Consider the following 20,753-nt stretch of genomic DNA (forward strand, 5'->3'; position numbering starts at 1 on the left):
ACTCCCTGAAAAGAGGCAAGTACAGTAAAGCTATGTATATCAGTGAGTGTTTTATAATTCAGAGGTTTTTTCAGTGTTTGATTTATCATGAATAAACTGCACACGTTAACAATGGCAGACAAATACAGGTCTCAAATACCGACACTGAAATACAAGCTGATTATTAAAGCTGATTATGAAATACAAAACCATTTTTTAAAGAAAACTTGCCTTTAATAATCAGTAATCAAATAAGAGTTTTTCTTTGTTACTATTTTTTGTATTAGTAGCTGTTCAAAAGTGGAGAGTTAAGCATGAAATGGTTAAAATACAACCAGCATGAAAGGTTAAAATACAATAACACTTTATATTTAATACCAGTGGTGGGCCGTCAGGGCCAGCAAGGCCTTCTCTGCTGGCCTAAACAGCAGTGATCTGAATCACTGACTTGCATTTTAATATATTTAATATATATTTTTCCATGAATGTGTATTAAATTATTCTCAATAGTCTATTCTCTACATTTCATAGCTTTTCTCTTGGTTGCGCTGCTTCCAGTAGTGTATATTTATGATAAGAGTATTTATCCAATCATATTTCAGCCAGTGTCTGACATCATGTGTTGCCAGAGTGAAAATCTTCCTCAAGGCCTTCAGAATCAATAGTGCAGGCCCGCAGCTTAAAATAAGTGGCAATGAAATTGTTACCTTAACCAATCAGATTTCGAGTTGGCATCACTGGGGCCTTTGATTGGATAATTGGAGTAGTCAGAGGCAGCGAACCGCACATATACATCGTTTCTATATTCTCTGCATCTCATTTCGGATGCTGCGTCCTCCGGAGATTGCAGTTTGCTGCATACGGCATCAAGAATGTCTTTTTAAGAAAAGTAACCCTAATAAAATTCACTATTCCTTGTGAGGTGTGAAATACTGTAGACTAATTTCTTTTTTACTTTGTTATTTAAAGGTTGATTAGTATCTATTTCTGTGGTGTCCAGGGGCGATTCTAGAATTTTCATTTAAGGGTGAGGGTATAATAGTAAAAAATAAATAAATAAATAAAATAAAATAAAATAAAGGTTTGACTAACAGGGTAGGATGGTAAACCTATTGCAGCATTCCACTGTATTGCATAGATGTGTATAACATTTGAGTACTGAACAAGCCGAATACGAGTCTTCCTGATCACACACACACACTCCTCTCATCCTCGCTCTGCGACGCCGCGGTCTGCGATTGAAGAACGCGCTGAAAGACGGGGAGGAGCCAAAGTCTGCCGCCGTTTTCATATGAAATTTAAAGGAGACTGAGGAGATCACCAATATGTGTACAGTTTATGGAGAATCACAGAATTTTAGGAGAAGAAAATGGCCTAGCGACACCCATGGTGGATTAATTCAGGAAGGACACCAGTGAAGGCCTAGGTGTGAAATGCACGGTCCACCAATGCTTAAAACATACATTTGTCCACATGTGTGAGCTAACCTGAATATCAGCAGGATGAAAGCTGTGTGTGTGTACAGAGTACAAAGGCGAGCACTGGGTGAAAAAGTAACACTTACAAACATATCAAAAAGTGGGAAACAAAGTGTGAATGATCCAGTTACTGAGCTGAGAGCTGTGAGAAAGATCAGTGAAAGTCTGTGTTTAATCTCATGAAGATCAGAATGTTTCTGTGTTATAGATCACAGTCTAAATGCTTCCAGTGTCAATACTTAAGTGTAATGCTGCACAATAAGTCAAACAGAATAATCAGTACATGTTTAACTGATTATCAAACAGATTAATCACTGTTACATGTGTGACCTGAATGATGTGATTTCTTACTGAAAAGGTTAAAAATACAGGAGAAAGCAAATTGCTGAATCTTCATCATCAACAAAAGGCAAAAGAAGGAGAAGCATGGAAGAACCAAAGTCATGTAAGTTGTAAATAAATTAAATTTCCTAAGAAACTAAAAAAAATCAAAATAATAACAAATATGTAGAACCTGCTGAAGAAATGTGTAAAATTGTTACCAAATAAAATACAAAAAAAAATTAAATCTTTAACTGGACATTGTATTATGGCTAAGCTGTAGCTCCACTATTACTGTGTAATTGCACAAATTATGGTTACAAATACAGTAGTTTATAAAAATAAATGTCGGGATTAAATCTCATGTTTGTCAGTAATTTATACAAAACAGAATATACATTTTTTAAATAAAAAATAAACATATTATTATGGAATTAAATTTTTAATCATTATCAGCTCAAATAATCATGTTAAAGTGAGTTTTGTTTTTTTACTTTATTTTATTTTATTTATTGCATATGCTCCACAACATTTAAAGTAACTATGTACTGAAATAAGGCTGACTTTGTTATAAATGTGTTATTGTTGGTGCCTTGCTGTGATACTGTGTCAGATGAATAAGACACTCAAGCATGTACAGATGTAAGTAAAAATGTTTAACTCTGTAAAGATAACGACTTTGTGTCATCACGAAACTGATCATTTTTAATGCACATTGTTTACCCATTATGTAGAAGCCACATATTAATGCAGGTACTTCTGAGTTTTGTCCCAAATGTAAGATTCCATTTACAAATAACAAAAAACACTGAATGTAAAATTCAGAAATTTTAACACCATCAGTGACACCACAATAAGTGTGTTTACACTTTGTTTGTCTTCATAAATAAAAAAAACTGATACAAAAATTTTTTGTATCAGTTCAAGAAAAATAGAAATTCTTGTCTGTGATTTTCATACCTAGACAATAGGTATTGTATAGTAGGGCTGCACGATTATGACTAAAATCATAGCTGTCGATTATTCCCTTGAAATTGTAATTGCGATTATTAATTACTATTATCACAATTTACATTAAATGGTGTTTTGAATAGCTTTATAACATTGTTTGAAGTAACTGCATGCCATATTTTATAACATATAAATATTTTTTTTTATCTTGGTGACTTTTCTATCCTATTTCTTTGAGGGTGGAATCATCAGAGAGTATCTCCAAGACTTGACTTGAGTAAAACGGTCAATCACCATACTAGTATTTATAGTCCTGAGAATTTTTTTTCTATTGACAGAACAGCCGAATGATGGAGTCTGTTCTGGTCCATTGTTCACCTAAGTCATTTATGTATTTTAACTTAAATACTGCATTAGTTAAATAATAGAAAGTCATGATGTTCAGACTGTAATGTCTTAGCGCTTTAACAGTTTATATTTTATTTAGATCTATCTTTAGGCTTATTTAATTTAGGGCTTTTGTACATCTTGGGTAGGGAATAATATTCAAAAGGGTCCTATATGTCAGGGGTTTTCAGAATCAGAGACAGTTGGCCTCCTTTTTGACACAAAATACATTTTTTAGCCGACTACTATCAACTGTGTTAACAGTAAAAAATAAAAGTCGGGCTATTAGCTCAATAATAATGTTGTGTTTTCTGACCATTTTTTATTGCTGTCCCGCTCAAGGGCTGTAAGGTATTTTAGTCACGTGGTGTGAAAGCGGCTCTGCGCAGACCAATAGGTGTAGGACATTAAAGTATCGCAAGAGCGGTTCTAGAGCATATTTAAGCGCACACTCTCTGTTTTGGCACGAGCGTGTGTGTGTGTGTGTGTGTGAGACATGTCAGTCAAAAGTCATTTCTTTTCAGTTCTAATTCTTGATTCTTCTCAGCAACACTTTGCAAACTATCTGATGTTTCGTGATCAGCGCACATGTTCGTGACATTAACATGACAAGATAGACATGCGCAAGTGGATAATCGGGGCGTTGATAAGGACACGCCTACAGACTATTAGGCCTATTAAAAGTATTTATTCGCCCCTCACAACGTAACATGCAATAAACACTCCTTAAGCACGCAGAATAATATAAGTAGATTTTTTTTGTAATCGCAGCTTTGAACGATTACGTAATCATGGCATCTGTAATCGTAATCGCGATTAGAAAATTACAGATTACAGTATTTCTACACTATTTATAAAATATGTGTAACATTTTTTTCTTTCAAATCTAGTTTCACGTGACTCCAGGAGTCTCCTGTCTGAAGAGCAGCTGCTGTGTTCGATCTGTCTGGATGTGTTCACTGATCCAGTCACCACTTCATGTGGACACAACTTCTGTAAGAGCTGCCTTACACAGTGCTGGGAGAAGAGTCAACACTGTCAATGTCCATTATGTAAAGAGAAATTCACCAAGAGACCTGAACTGAAGATTAATATAACACTGAGAGAGGTTGCAGAGCTCTTCAAGAAGAAAAGTGGTTCTGACAAACCTGAGGTTCTTTGTGATGCCTGCACTGGAGAGAAGCGGAAGGCCCTGAAATCCTGCCTGAATTGTCGTGTAACTTTTTGTAAAACTCATTTAGAGCCACATAATCATGTTCCAAGCCTTAAGAAACACAAACTAATAAACCCTGTGGAGAACCTGGAGGACTACATATGCCAGAAACATGAGAGAACTCTGGAGCTGTTCTGTAGAGATGATCAGACGTGTGTGTGTCAGTTCTGCACTGAGACAGACCACAAAAATCACAACACTGTTCCTATAGAGGAGGAGAGCAGAGAGAGGAAGGTGAGGAACACTGATTAATGTCAACTATGGACATTATGTTAGATAATGCAAACTAATCTATACAGTTAGTAGATCAGATTACAATGTTGTGAATTAAGTTTCTTAAAATACTAAATACTCAAATATTATGACTTGTACTGTGTATGGGGATAAATTATAAAAAATCATTGCTTAAAAAAAAAGTCTTCTTCTCTGTCCTCAGACTCAGCTGGTGAAAACACAGACAGATGTGCAGCAGATGATTCAGGACCGACTGAAGAAGATAAAAGAGATCAAACACTCAGTAGAACAAAGCAAAGTGTGTACAAACATGAACAAATGAGCAAACTGCATTAAACATTAGTTCATTATTCAGTGTTATCTGATGGAAGTGAAAATGTGTTCCTCCTTTAGAGAAGCACAGAGAAAGAGAAAGCAGACAGTGTTGAAGTCTTCACTGCTCTGATTCGCTCCATTGAGAGAAGTCAGGCTGAGCTGCTTGAGGTGATGGAGGAGAAGCAGAAAGCAGCAGAGAGGCAGGCTGAAGGATTCATTAAAGAGCTGGAGCAGGAAATCACTGTGCTAAAGAGGAGAGACACTGAGCTGGAGCAGCTCTCACACACTGAGGAGCATCTCCACCTCCTACAGGTCAGTGTTCCTCTCTCTGTTCACTGGCAATGCAGAACATCACAGAACAACACTCACCATGCTGAGAGATTTCTCCTCTCTCCTGCTCTACTGTAGATTTACTCCTCCATGTGCAGCCCTCCACACACCAAGAACTGGACTGAGATCAGTATTAACACTGATCTGAGTGTGGACACTGTGAGGACAGCTCTGTCTCAGCTTCAGCAGACTCTGAATGAGAAACTCTCTAAAACACTCAATGACAAGTTAAAGGAAACAGGTGAGAAATTATTTTGTATTTTATATTACATATATGTGACTGTTTTATATGGTTTATGCTAAATCTAAATAAAAATACCAATAACTAATCTGAACTAATTTTTTGTAATTAGTTTCCACAGAACTGAAGAGGATTCAGCAGTATGCAGGTACAGTGAGGTTTCTGATTTCTTATATTAAAATGTACATATCAGCATTACACCACTGCATCATCAGACTTATTTTCATCTGTAGATCTCTCCAGATAAGAGGAAGCCCATAAACCTTTTTCTACTTTAAGATCATTTTCATACATTTCACTAATAAAATAAGTAAACTTATATTTGGAAGAGAGAGAATTACCTTTCATATATTGTAACATTTGGTTTTGACAGCTCAGGTCAAAGGTCAGGTCAAAGGTCAGGTGTTTAATGACTTCCACATGGCTGATCAACAGAGTGGTCAACAAAGGGCTACAAAAAGGTCAAAGATCAAATGACTAAGGAATGTGTAATGACTTCCACATGGCGGTCAACAGAGTGGTCAACATTTATAACTTGAATAGCCCCCAATACAGAGATACCATATGATTAATGATATGTAATTAAAAGTAAGTATTAAAAAGGTCAAAGGTTAATGACTAACGAGTGTGTAATGACTTCCGAACATTGGTCATATAATCAAATAATAATTCGGATTTCCGGTTAAAATGTCATGGAGGTCAAAAGTCATTACTTTAAATGGATTTACAGCCAAACACACAGACAGACACACACACAGACACACACACACAAAATTTGAAAAATAAAGACACACCTACCATTTTTCCCTTGAAATACTCTGTCTCTACTTGTGAAATATTGGTGATTCTTTGAGCGCAACTATGGCCACTTGTCCTGATGCACCAAAGAAGCTGAAATCTACTTTGGGGAGATTTGCAAAAATTTTAGAGCATAAACATATTCGGTATTGGTCCTTGTCAAATGGTTGTACAGGCGGTTTTTTTTTCAATGCGGAATCAGCAGACGTAGCGCTTTATCTGGACTGGGGCACATCCACTGGAGGAGCGTTAGTGAAATCGTAACTTTTGATCAGTGTGACTGGGAAAAGTTTCGTAAATGGTGTAAGGACTTTTTAGAATGGATTTCTTTTCACCAGAGGCCTACAAACGGAAGTGGAAAAACAGTACATCTCCGCAACAGATGTACCGCATCAGAGCAACAAATTTCTCCAAGGACCAGGTTTTACTGCATATTTCCACTTCTACTACCAGTGACTGCCCGTCTGATAACAAAGAGAACTGCGGAGTGAGATATGATCGGGTCAGCTGGCATGATCTACAGTGTTACTTTAAACAAATCGATGAATTATTCCAAGAAGCGAAAAGAACAGATGAAATAAGAGTAAAACTAGAAGATCTCTTTTGACATTATGTTTTACTAATCTTTCAAGACTGAGCAGAAACCACACCTTCTCCCCGACTCCACCCAAACGGAGTATACATTTCTGAGTTAAAACATTCTGAGCATCGACAAACATTATGTCAGCAAGCAATAAGGAATACAAGCCTTATTTTTACAGCTCGGTTGCTACCACGGATAAAGATGCGACCTGTTCTGGATGTAAAGACGATGAAAACATTGGTGAATCCCTAGGAAAAAGAAATCTGACCTACACTATATTGCCAAAAGTATTCGCTCACCTGCCTTGACTCGCATATGAACTTAAGTGACATCCCATTCCTAATCCATAGGGTTCAATATGATGTCGGTCCACCCTCTGCAGCTATAACAGCTTCAACTCTTCTGGGAAGGCTGTCCACAAGGTTTAGGAGTGTGTTTATGGGAATTTTTGACCATTCTTCCAGAAGCGCATTTGTGAGGTCACACACTGATGATGGACGAGAAGGCCTGGCTCTCAGTCTCTGCTCTAATTCATCCCAAAGGTGTTCTATCGGGTTGAGGTCAGGACTCTGTGCAGGCCAGTCAAGTTCATCCACACCAGACTCTGTCATCCATGTCTTTATGGACCTTGCTTTGTGCACTGGTGCACAGTCATGTTGGAAGAGGAAGGGGCCAGCCCCAAACTGTTCCCACAAAGTTGGGAGCATGGAATTGTCCAAAATGTCTTGGTATGCTGAAGCATTCAGAGTTCCTTTCACTGGAACTAAGGGGCCAAGCCCAGCTCCTGAAAAACAACCCCACACCATAATCCCCCTCCACCAAACTTTACACTTGGCACAATGCAGTCAGACAAGTACCGTTCTCCTGGCAACTGCCAAACCCAGACTCATCCATCAGATTGCCAGATGGAGAAGCACGATTCGTCACTCCAGAGAATGCGTCTCCACCGCTCTAGAGTCCAGTGGCGGCGTGCTTTACACCACTGCATCCGACGCTTTGCATTGCACTTGGTGATGTATGGCTTGGATGCAGCTGCTCGGCCATGGAAACCCATTCCATGAAGCTCTCTGAGCACTGTTCTTGAGCTAATCTGAAGGCCACATGAAGTTTGGAGGTCTGTAGCGATTGACTCTGCAGAAAGTTGGTGACCTCTTCGCACTATGCGCCTCAGCATCCACTGACCCCGCTCCGTCAGTTTACGTGGCTGAGTTGCTGTCGTCCCAAACACTTCCACTTCCACATTCGTGACCGAATACTTTTGGCAATATAGTGTATCTGCCTACGAACGATGAAGCTGACAAACGCATATCAAACACCGTGCTAGCTATCATTCGTGCTGTGACAGGAGAACTGCTGGACAGAATCATTGATCAAGATCTCAAAGACAACTGCAACGGGTGTGCGATTGATCACCCAAGTCAACTCCAACACTCATGCTTATTCGACCCCAGTGAGTACTATCTGCACATGAACTCCTACAGATTGATGAAAAAGCTATTTAATCCGTGGTTGAAATACACGGTGGCTAGAGGACTCAAAAATGTGCGGTATCAAGCAAACTCCATCCTTGGAAAAAAATCAGGCAGCTGTTTGTGATTGGAAAGATGAGCCTTACATCAAAACTGTTCTGAGTGAGGCTAAAGAGAAAACGAAGGAAATCTGCGGTGACCAGGTGTATGAAGACGTTGTGGACTACTGGACCTTTCACTCGTCTCTGGAACCATTCTGACTCTGAGAAAGATCTAAAGACTGAGATCATCTCCGCTCTCCAACAAATCGTTGAGCTGAGAGTCAATGACTCGAGAATTTTTAATAACCATCTTCCCGCCGTAAAGAAGTTGTTTTTAAACTAGAAATGTTCATGAACAAAGTGCGAGATTTTAGTAAAAATTGGGAATCTTTGTGCAACATAAATACTGTTGTCCCTTTCCACACTCATGTGCAAGGATTTTTATCCGCTATGTTTGCTGAACCATTCGATTGTAAAACTAGTCATGTATTATGCATCTTAACCTATGTATCTGATATTTGTGTTTTACAATTGCTTACAAAGGAAAATGTTGATATAGTAAAAGTCTTTGGTTATCTGATTGAATATTTGACGTATAAAAATGTGAAACTTACTCACGTGATAAGTGTCCTGAAATAAAATCAATAATCCATATCTGTATTTGACCATTTTTGTTCCGTTACTCTGAAATGACTGAACGATTGATGAAGAACATATACTATACACCGTCAGACCGAGGGTCGTACGGCGGTGTTAAGAGTTTGCAAAGAGCTATCGTTGAGAAAGTGGGTAAGAGAGTTAATGATGCAGAGATAAAAAACTGGCTAGCGGAGCAACATGCATACACACTGCATAAACCACTATCTACAAAGTTTAAAAGAAACAAGGTTTTTGTAAAAAACATTGATGAACAGTGGCAAGCTGATTTAGTCGATATGTCCAACGTGTCAGAGAATAATGACAACACAAAATTTCTGATAACGTGTATAGATATTTTATCTAAACATGCTTGGGTTTGTGTGTTACGGAACAGAGGTGACTAAAGCTTTTGATTCCATTCTAAAGGAAGGTAGAGTCCCCAAAAAACTACAAACTGACCAAGGAAAGGAGTTTTTTAACAAAAATTTTCAAAATATAATGAAAAGACACAACATTGTTCACTTTGCTACAGGCATGAGGCAGAAAGCAGCTGTGTGTGAAAGATTTAATAGAACGCTAAAGACCAGGATGTGGAGATATTTTACAGCTTTTAACACGAGGAAATACACCAACGTTGTATAGGACTTGGTCCACACGTACAACCACAGTTACCATTCCAGCATCAAAATGAAGCCCGTCGATGTGAATGAAACCAATTCCTTCAGTATATTTAAAACCCTTTATGGATTATTTTCACCGAAAATAAAGAAACTAAAATTCAGGTTTTAAGTCGGTGACATTGTTAGAATTTCCCGTTTAAAAAGACAGTTTGAAAAGGGCTATGAACAAAATTTTACAGATGAAAACTTTACAATATCTGAACTGTTACCGAGAGATCCCCCGGTATATAAATTGAAAGACTGTGATGGTGAAAAAATTGGGGGAACTTTTAATGAACCAGAGTTACAAAAGATTATTATTGGCAAGGACAATAGAGAAATACGTTCAAAATAGAGAAAATCTTGTCTGATAAGATCCGAAACTGGAAAAACGTCTGTCTGGTGAAATGGGTGGGGTGGCCCGATAAATTTAATTCCTGCATTCCTGCCAAAGAAGTAGTTGACATTGCGTGTTAGAACATAAAAGTATTGTCTCAAACAAAACGGAAATCTATAATTCTTTAACCATGGAAGAGAGCAGATTCTATTTAACTCTTCCAAGTAATGCGTCGCTGGATATATATCCTAAAAATAAGATCGGATACTATACTACTAAATTAGCCAAAACCAACTGATTTGAAAGGAGAATGGGAGATTTCACTCGCGGAGGTTCAATATGTCCATAGTTGGCACTCAGTAAGCCAGCAAGAATGTCAATTTCATGTGGTTCTGTTGAACGGATCAAAGAAAATAAAATACTACGTCTGTTACATCACTAAAGCTTATTATGAAAGTATTGAAAAACTGGTTAGTGAAATCAACCAAACGATGAAAAACCATAATATTGACATGGAGTTATCCTATAACCCCATAAAAAATAAAATACGTATGGTACGCCAAAAAACGTACACATTCAGCGCTAATGGAAACTTGGCATATATGCTAGGTCTGCAACCCAATGCTCTGTTAACATCTGACGACCCGGAAGCACCTTATCCGGCTGATATTTGTGCCGGCTTTTACACGATGTACATGTATACTGACGTCATTGAGCATCAGTGTGTTGGTGACAGCTTCATCCCTTTGTTGAGATGTGTACATATAACAAGGGAAAACAATAAAGTGGTCACAATATCTTACGACAAGCCGCATTATGTGTCTCTGACCAAGAATCACATAACCGATATAGTAATTGAGGTTAAATCGGACCAGAACCGACGAATACTGTTTACTTACGTGAAATTTATAGCTAAACTACACTTCAGACCCTCTAAACATTGGTTCCGATTGTAAAAAAGATGGATAGGCGGTACGCTGATCCTCATTCCTATGTGAATTATTACGTCAACCAAGCCAGAAATGGCCTCCTGGGGTTTCATGGTGACCCCACCATGTATGGGGCGGGTCTCGGTGGTCTGTTCAAGGGTCTTTTTAGAATGGCTGTTCCATTCCTCAAAAGAGGATTCGCTATTGCAAAACCTCATTTAAAAACTGCTGCCAAAGTTATTGTAAGCGATGTAGTGAGCACCGTTATAAACAAGACACACACTCAGAATCAGGATGGATCAGGTCTTGCACTGATTGCACGCAGAAAATCTAAAAGACCCCCAGGACATCGACACATCATTCCGAATAAAAGACGCAAGGTAACTAAAATCAAGACCAGTGTGAAAAAGACCAAGCAGAGAAGCATGAAGCATCCTCCTATCTCTCACAAAAGAAAGAGGTTGAACATTTGATGATTCGCAGTAAAGATGAATTTTGCTTGATGAAGGAAGGAAATACCAATTTCATTCAAAAAATGCTCAACGCTTCTCTTTTTGTGAAGAAAGTATCCGTCTCACCGGCTGTAAAACTTGGGCATGTGCAAGCGCTACTTACAGCCACAGCCAAATATCCCACTGAAAGAGTTTGCATGAAGACTTTCAGCATGGCTGCGGGGAGTCGCATTTGCTCACAAGAGAATCTTTTCCTCGGGCCGTTACCTAAAACCATAATCTTTGGAATGGTAGACAACGGTGCCTTCAGCGGTACAACAAAAACACATTTAATTTTAAACATTAGGATACAGAGTTTGTAGCGCTCTACGTAGACGGTACTCAATATCCTGCAAAACCGTTTCAACCCGATTTCCAGTCCGGAAATGTGGTCCGTGAATTCCAATCTTTAATTTTAGCATCAGGAAGACAGTTAAAGGATCAGGCATTGTCGATTAACAGAGATGAGTATACGCACGGTTATACTTTATCCGCATTTAACTTGAACCCCGATGACGACTGCGGCAGACATTTGTCATTGATAAAGTCGTGGAATATGCGTTTGGAACTCAGATTTCGACAGGCCCTTCCGAGAATCGTAAATCTAATTGTGTACGCTAGTTTCTACAGCATTCTAGAAATAAATAATAGAAGAAACGTGCTCATCGATTACCAATAACAAATGGACACCGGAAAACTGACGGATGTTATGAGAAGTTGCCCTGAAATAGCTAAAATATTCTGCAGTGTGGTGGCCAGTGATGAATTACCGACGAACACCTTGACAAGATTTCCAGCTCTGTTTATCGTAAATACACATCCGAGACACATGCAGGTCAAGCATTGGCTAGTTTTATGTGTTAATGATGAAACTTCCGGGGAATTTTTTGACTCATATGGAAACCCGCCAGATTACGAACTCTTTCCTGATTCTGTCGATTATTTTTTGAGAAAAAACCGTAGCGAAATAAAATATAACCCTGTACAAGTTCAAAATTTTACCTCAGTATGCTGTGGACAGCACTGTGTATTTTTTCTGTGTCATAGAGCCAAAGGTTATTCCTTTAACCGCATTATGTCTATGTATGATAAAGATTTAAATAGAAATGATAATGCTGTTGTATCTTTTGTGAAAAAACTGTACCCTAGAGAAAATAAAAAACATTCATTTAGGTGTGTACAATGTGTTAACTCTCTAGACATGTTTCATTTGCATGTGTAATGTAATTAATCATTATGCTTCACAAGAAAATTCTCTATGCAGAATAACTTTATTGAAATAAATAATGTAACGAATTTAGCTCAAAATTTAATATTTAATTGTAATTATAACTGGTTATAATTAACTATAAATATTCAAATGGGGGTTAGATCTAACTGTCAGAGAATCAATAACACAATTATTTGATTTGTTCGTCCAGCGAACAGATAGTATAATTATGTATTAATTCCAGGGAAAGTTATCTTCCTGGCCAAGAAAGAATAACTACTTTATAAAGCACTATCTGTAATTTAGCACGTAGCAAGAGCAATGTTCAGGGACCCCGAAATTGTGAGCAAAGCACAGAGACAATCACTCATGAATAAAATGCATTTAATAAAACAGAAACACACAACAGATACTAACTATGACACACATTCATAAAAGACAGGATAAAGATTATAGAGAGGGGATAAGTAGGCAAAGAGAGATTGAGATTAAGGAAGGGAATACGGAGGAAATCAGAACGAAAGAGAGAGTAAGAGAGAGAAAGAGATAAGGAACTAGAGAAGAGATCAAATATGACAAGTTTCAGATCAAGTTTTGATTACAACCATGTGAGAATCGTCAAGGTAATTAGGATTCGCCTTAATAAAGGGGCTTCAGCTTAAAATTGCAGATTTAAAATAATTAGTGACTTTTACTTGCATTGGTTCATTGATAAGAGTCCTGATGTAGTGGATCAAGGAGGTTCAGAGATTCAAAGTCCTCGGAGTAAGCAAGAGATTCTGCTGGAACGAAAAAGGTTTCGGTGGTGCAAACAAAGTTCTTCGATTGAAGTTGCCAGCAAAGTCTCAGAAGAAAGTGAAAGTCTTGTCCTGAAGAATGATCGGAGTCGAGACGGGCGACAATAGAAGAGGTCGTGCCGGGAAGAAAAGGCACACGGGGGCCCCCCGACCGCAGAGCAGAGAGGGGGTCGGCCCCCATGGGGCCGAGCCGAGCTGAGCCGAGCAAAAAACTGAGCAGGACAAAAAGCTGAGCTGGACAAAAAAGCAACGATAGATGGGTGCTTAGGGTTTTTATTGATCCCTTGGGCGCGCCCAGTTTTTCAGAGTGACCAATCCAATACCTGAAACTTTTGGAGGGAAAAGTTTCTTTGTCTCCGCTCGGTCACTCATTTGCATACTTTATGGTGAAGTCAGGAATGGATAAAGTTTCAATTAAAGTATCGTAGGCTCATATTATGTATTGGATGACCACATGGCATACACTATTGCTTATAAAAGTAAAAGAGGATCATTTTGATAGTAGACACGAAAGAGACAGTATGAGAGGAGAGGGAACTGGGCATAGGCAATTAAACATACAATCATATTATAAAACATGTTCTGTTTCATGCTAAATACAGAACAACAGGTCATGAGTGGTAATACAACAATAAAAATATAAAGGCAAAAGGGGAATCCATATATACAGGTGTGTTAGGCATGGGTCAGGTAGGGTTTTACTATTGTTTTATTGAAACTTGAATAAAGGAACTCTCCTTATGTGTGTGCGTGTGGGGGTCAGGATGAGCGTTTCCAGACGCTTTGGGTGTGTGTGTTTGTGTGTGTGTGTGTGTGTGTATGTGTGTGTGTGTGTGTGTGTCTTCAGTCGGAACTTTGATCATCCCCCGGTCAAGGCATTGATTCGGTTTAGATTAGGGAATTCTTGTTGACTTTCAAAGGCAGTAAAACTGCTAGGCGCAGGGTGATTTGAATGTTAAGGTCACAAGTTGATGGGGAGTACCAGGGGTGTGAGGCTGGGCTATCAGTACTGATGGACTGCAGAACTCTAACATTCATGGAGGCAGGATTCCTCCTTTGTCTCCAGTCTTGTTGGGGGGGGGGGGTCATTGTTATCCAGAGCCATCAGACATCCTGGAGCCTGGCTCCCATAAGTTACAGCATGTCGGTTGAGTCAAAATGAAATAAATTATAAGCGAAATAGGTCAGTTGTGAGCTGCGTAATGGTTAATTGAGTTTTTGAGAAGGATGCAACTGACCCCATGAGCAAGTGAGCCGACCTGGAGACGCTACAACGATATCGAAATACATTGCAACATTAGTAGTCCCTTGTCAGTCATTTCAAAAATCATACCAGGCAGATCGTTTAAGAACCGGTGATTTAAAAACAGGGTCGGGAGACGTGGAATCATAGTCTTTGCTTTTAGCTGACGGAGAAGGAGAATCATGTGGAGAAGGGTGTGGATCTTTAGATCTTTTCATGTCGGATGTTTTCCATCGAACATCTCCGTTAGGTATGGTTGAGAAGGGAATATTTAAACTAGCTACAGTATGTAATAATTCTTCCCAATAAAGGCCTCCGATCGTCAGATACTTTATGAGGGGCCGTGAGACTCATAAGCAGATCCACCATGTGATAACTTTTGACAGCGTTTCCTTTAAAAATAAATTCACCTTCATCATTCCACGAAGCAACATCGTCGGATTTAAAAAAAATTTCCATAATGTACAAAGCATTTCTTTTGCTCCTCATTGAAACTAGCACTTTTTACGATTCCATCTCCCGGAAGTGATGGACCTTCAGTCACGGTTGTCTCTGTTTTGCTTTCCGGTATTTTAGGCAGGTTTAAGGTTAGTTGAGCGGTTTCCTGATCTCCTAATTTTACCAAGTTTAAAAACTTTTGCAGGGCCGATGGGTAGAGTTTAGCCTTCTCATAATCATTCACATCAGTCCTTAACAAAATGTGACGTATTGTCTCATCCAAATTGTTTTCAGCAGTCTTTCTTAAGCTTTCTTTCTCAGTGGTGATGTTTCTAAGTTTATTGAGTTGATGTTGAGGGATTAAATACATTTTCTCTGCAGTCTCCATGTTAATTGTTACAGGACGCGATTAAGCTGCTTATAAAAGGAACGGCCACGCTGAGTAGCGGAAGAAGAAATCCGCCAGTTTGATTAACAACCTTCCTTTTTGTTTCTACAGACGTTCTTTTATCCACAAAAGGTTTGTTCCACTTTTTCTGTTTTTTTAAATCTCTGTATTGTTTCGTCGTCAATGGTACGTTCCCTCTAAGAACGTTAGAGCTCGCATATGCTCAGAATGAGATCTGTTGAGGCGTTCCTTAATATTGTCTTTCTCCGACTGGGGGGTGACCTATGTAATGTTTGCAACAATGGGAGGGTTTGTTTCAATCGACCTGACATTGTTTTCGATACTTTAAAGATTTTTCTTCTTTTTCGGAATATGCACAATCAGCTTCTCTCGTGGAAACACCCCTGACCGGAGACGAAGTTCTTCTGGTGTTTGAGATCTACTAATAAATAACCAAATGGTCTAGCGGTTGCACCCCAAAAAAAGTACTTGCTGTTATCAGGATACATTTGACGAGCTAGTACGCTGATCTGTAATTTGTCTCTAGGGTTTTTAAAAAGAACCATGTAGTTGGCATTTAGGTTAATGGTTCTACTAGCTTTTCCTTGAAAAAACAAATTTTGAACGAGATAGATGATGCTCAGATTTCTGTGATGGGTGTATTTTGTAAAAGCCTTTTCTACTTCGTCGTTCTTACTGGCAGCTTCCATCAAGTCAGCGATTAACAATAAGTTTGTTTTGTTGGGGGGAAAAAGTTCATCGTCACACAACGAATCAGGGACTCCTTGAAGAATTTTATATTTATTTTGGACAACAATTCATCATACAGAGATTGCCAACAAGAAAAAATCCACACAATATTTTCAGGGGCTTTTCAAAATACCTCTTTACAGTTTTCCAGCAACAACTTGATAAAATATGATTTACCGCTATTACTAGGTCCGCACACGATACATGAAAATGGCAATTGCATCCTGGCATCAAAAGCATTCACATTCATATTTTCCATGACTAATGACGTGTCAAATCAACAGAAACAAGTAAAATAAACTATACATACATATATACATGAACAGCCTTAGTACCCGTAAGGGAGAAATCAGGTAATAAAACTCGCTTATCATATACAACCCTGAACCTTTTCAACTGTGGCTGGTTTCTCAAATGAAACCCCTTTTTATCTCTCACAATTTGACTTTGCAAGGTTATAAGCTGACTGGATTGGTCCGGATTTTTCACATGATTGTCCACCAGCTCTGTCAGAGATTTTAAATTAACAATTTCGGAATTGGTGTAATTTAAAGTGATACCGTTAGCTTTCATTATTGTTTTTCCTTTTATTGTTTTGTATCCATATGTTTTAGGGCCGGCACTTATGAATTCAAAAATTTGGTCTCCGTCATCTAGTTCGCTGGTAAGACCACCTAAATAATCACTCAGAGGTGGTATCCACTCACCTTCCTTAAATTTAAAAATGACGCTGTCGGTGTCAGTGTACAAACAGCGTTGATTCAGTCCGTCCATCAGATTGTACAGCTCAAGTCTAGCATATGCAGTAGTGAAGATACCAATAAAAACATTAGCATTCCCGGGTTTAATGAGTCTATCATCGGCATAACGCCACTGCGAACTGGTTAACATTGTACACATCAGAGAACATGAACTGTAAAAACTCAGCAGGATTGCTAATCAGAGTTGTGTTCGATCTATCAGGTCTTTGACACATCTTACTCCACAATGAATTTAATGCGAGTTTAGCCACTAATCTTTTGGCAGGATTAACTGTAATGTTTTTAGGGTCTAGTTTAATTCCCTTGTTTTCTTTTCCCTCGTATTTTTTTATGTACTCACATTTAGTGGCTTCATCTACTACCCAGATTGGATATCCTGAACTTACCTGCTTGGTCTTGAGAAACATTTTAATGTAGTTGGTGAAAAGATTGTCACGCTTATTGGGGAAGTGCCAGACTTCAAACACTTTTAAAACACTTTTGTATCCTTTTTCTATGGCTTTTGCTATTTCAGTCGAAGACCAGGTACCTGTGAGAGCTCTATCCTGATCTGTGTGATCGCATTGTTTTTGTTGCAGCTCGGTGCATGCCCTACATAGAGGAAAGAGGAGTTTGTTATTTACACGGAAAGGGAGAATGGGTGCCCACAGGCCTCTAGGTGGCAGCACTTTTGCTCTAATTATACTGAAATAATTTTCCAGAGGCTCAAAGTCCCAGAAAATTATGGTACAGATATGGGTATAGAGAGGTGAAATCATAATAATCGATTCTCTCCCCAGGTTCGGCTAGATAGTGCAGATGTAATGTGTTGGTGCGTCAACCATAAAGCGCATCTCGAGGGTTTAAAACGTTCGGGGAAGTGAAACTCTCTTAGAAAGTTTATCACATGGCTGTCACTTTTCTTCATTTCACTACACTCGTGCTCCCACATAGTTGTGACTTGCAAATTGTGGGTCATTTGCAAATATTTAATCCTTTCCATGGTTTTTTGATGGACATCTCCAAAGCTAACGTTAGAACAGCTAAGAGGATGTGGTGCATTTTGGGGAAAACACTTTTCACAACTGTGATAAAAGCAACTGAGAAACTCGAAAACCTTTCACGTCTGACTGATTTTGCAGTAACCGTCTACAAAATAGTTACCAAACCTGGCCTCACCTTTGTTCAATGCGTGTTGAATGGGAAGGTTTTGTGTGGCGGAAATGTACTCGAGCCACTGAATGGAGGGTGTTGATAAAGATTTCTGCCTGTTGATGTAATTGTCAAGTGGCGGAATAGCTAGCGTGTTTTGGGGGAGAAACATAGTTCTGAAGATCTTCATACACACAGAAGCGATCGTTATGCATTTAAAAGGGTCGACCTTTGTACTTTGCAGAATTTCATTTCTGAAAGCTAAACAACCCTTTCTCAAAATGTTGACGTTGTTTATGCAGTATTCAGCCATCTCTTTCTTAAAATCAAAGATTTCACTGTATATGGCTGGAATAAAATTCTAGGTTTGTTGAAAATGATTTTTTATGTGGTGTCATAATTAAACTTAATGTTGATACGGTGCACTTATTAACAAGAACATTTCAAACTGCACTTCATGTCAAAAAGGTTGCTGACCCTCTGGTATAGAGACTATTACTGTACTATTTTGTCCAGCAGGATCAAGTTTTTCCTCAAATGTTTTTCTCTCATGTTCTATGACTCTTTCTTTGTATTTCCTGAAAAACAAAAATTACAGACACAAATATATCATTAAGAACAAACTTTTTATATTTCTCACCTTTGACAGACTTGTACTATAAAGTTTTTTTCTATTTTTGACCATGTTTCACTGGATGATTTAATATTTTTATCTGCATACTCATATCACACACTGTGTGTTTCTCTCAGTGGATGTGACTCTGGATCCTGATACAGCTCATCCCAAACTCATCCTGTCTGCTGATGGAAAACAAGTGACACATGAAGACACACGACAGAATCTCCCTGATACACCACAGAGGTTTAATCAGTGTGTTAATGTTCTGGGAAAGCAGAGTTTCTCCTCAGGGAGATTTTATTATGAGGTGCAGGTCAGAGGGAAAACTAAATGGGATTTTGGAGTGGCCAAAGAGTCCATTAACAGGAAGGGGAAGATTACACTGACTCCTCAGAATGGATTCTGGACTGTGGCTCTTAGGAATGAGAATCAGTATAAGGCTCTTGCTGGTCCCTCTGTCCCCCTCACACTGAGAGAGAAGGTGGAGGTGGTGGGGGTGTTTGTGGATTATGAGGAGGGTCTGGTCTCCTTCTTTGATGTGAAGTCCGGATCTCATATCTACTCTTTCACTGGTCAGTCTTTCACTGAGAAACTCTATCCATACTTCAGTCCTTGTAATAACGATGGAGGTAAAAATTCAGCACCACTGATCATCTCTCCTGTATTTAAGACTGACTGAATTTCACCTTACAAATGTAATCGTCTATTAAATTGTGAGAATAATGAAATATTTTTATTTTTCTGGTTACTTTTAGAAATACATATTCCCTTTTATAGTGCTGTATGGATTATTTTAATACAGAGTTTTTTGAGGGGACAGGGTAGAAAAAATCATTTTAATTGTGCAGTCTGTATTTTTATTATTATTATAAATCAAATGTTAATAAAGTTGTATGAGTATAAGCTTTACTGCAGAATTTAATCATTCAAAATGTTTGAACTGTACAAGAAAATTAGTTGTTGATGTTTGTGTAGATAAAACTGAACAAAACTATTTTCACTTAAATACAAATTCATATTTTATTTAGAAATAGAAATGTCAGGCTGATTCTCTTCTTAGAATCAGAAACAAACAAACAAACAAACAAACTAATTAATTAATTAATTAATTAATTAATTGTGGTATTTTCTGCCATTTGCTGGTGCACAGGGGAAATGATGTTTTTCATAAGAAACTAATTCTTAAAGATAGGACAACAGAGGGAGCCTCATTAATATTCATGAGGACGTTCTACCTGATTGGTCACTGACACGTTTTGGCTCTGACGTTTCATGTTGCTGCACGTTTTCATGTTTTCTGGCTGCTGTGAAAAATCCTCCTGAGGAGATTAAACTGACTAGAGCAAGAAACAGAATTAACCAACAGGAAATATACATTTTATTTAATTTCTATTAAAAAACAGCTAGCTATTCTTTCACAAACATTTCAATATTACTGTGGTTTTATTTACTACATTCTCCACACTGAAATGAAAATTAAAATGTCATTATGTGATAAACGGGTAAATTCTGAGCGGGACAGTAAATCACTGTAACTTTAATCTGTTTGTAGTGAAGTGATATCGAGCTCAGTGAGACATTATTAAAGCAAACTTTCTCTTGGAGAAAACCTTATTTCTACATGTATGAGGTCTGACTGTTTCTACTTTTTTGTTAGGATTTATTTTTATTTTGTCCACGGTTGCCATGGTGATTAAACTCCTAGTGCAGCATGAAATGTCAGAGCCAGTGTTCCAGTGATTCAGTTCCCCTGTTTCTCCATCAGTGCGCATGCGCGAAATCATCGCGTTTCCTTCTGTTGAGTCTCTTGTGTGTATTCATTGTGTGTTAGTTTTATTATTTTGCGTTTATCAGGGTAAGAAAAAATAGTAATTAAATACATGCTGAACAGTACAGAATATTTTGTTGTCAGAGTCCAGACACAGTCAGTAGGTAGTGTGTGTTATTTTTTTAGGTTCCTCATCTCAGCTACACTCTAGACTTTACTCTGAGAATAAATGAACCTAGAAAAGTGGTTTTCT

At 38.3% G+C, this 20,753-nt stretch overlaps 1 protein-coding gene across 1 annotated transcript; it reads left to right on the forward strand.

Moving 5' to 3' along the window:
- The first annotated feature begins 1,821 nt into the window (after positions 1–1,821).
- On the forward strand, positions 1,822–19,572 carry LOC131355848 (zinc-binding protein A33-like). Its single transcript, XM_058394378.1, has 7 exons — positions 1,822–1,902; positions 4,007–4,563; positions 4,766–4,861; positions 4,957–5,190; positions 5,287–5,449; positions 5,562–5,597; positions 18,864–19,572. Exons 1-7 carry the CDS (start codon positions 1,884–1,886, stop codon positions 19,409–19,411), a joined length of 1,653 nt encoding a protein of 550 aa, XP_058250361.1. The 5' UTR covers positions 1,822–1,883; the 3' UTR covers positions 19,412–19,572.
- The last annotated feature ends 1,181 nt before the right edge of the window (positions 19,573–20,753 follow it).

This window comes from Hemibagrus wyckioides, linkage group LG07 (genome assembly GCF_019097595.1).
Source record: "Hemibagrus wyckioides isolate EC202008001 linkage group LG07, SWU_Hwy_1.0, whole genome shotgun sequence".
In the NCBI taxonomy this organism is placed as follows: Eukaryota; Metazoa; Chordata; class Actinopteri; order Siluriformes; family Bagridae; genus Hemibagrus; species Hemibagrus wyckioides.

Coding starts and splice junctions, on each gene's coding strand:
- LOC131355848 (XM_058394378.1), top strand. Junction 4,564..4,765: donor AGGAGAGCAGAGAGAGGAAG/GTGAGGAACACT, acceptor CTCTGTCCTCAG/ACTCAGCTGGTGAAAACACA. Junction 4,862..4,956: donor ACTCAGTAGAACAAAGCAAA/GTGTGTACAAAC, acceptor TTCCTCCTTTAG/AGAAGCACAGAGAAAGAGAA.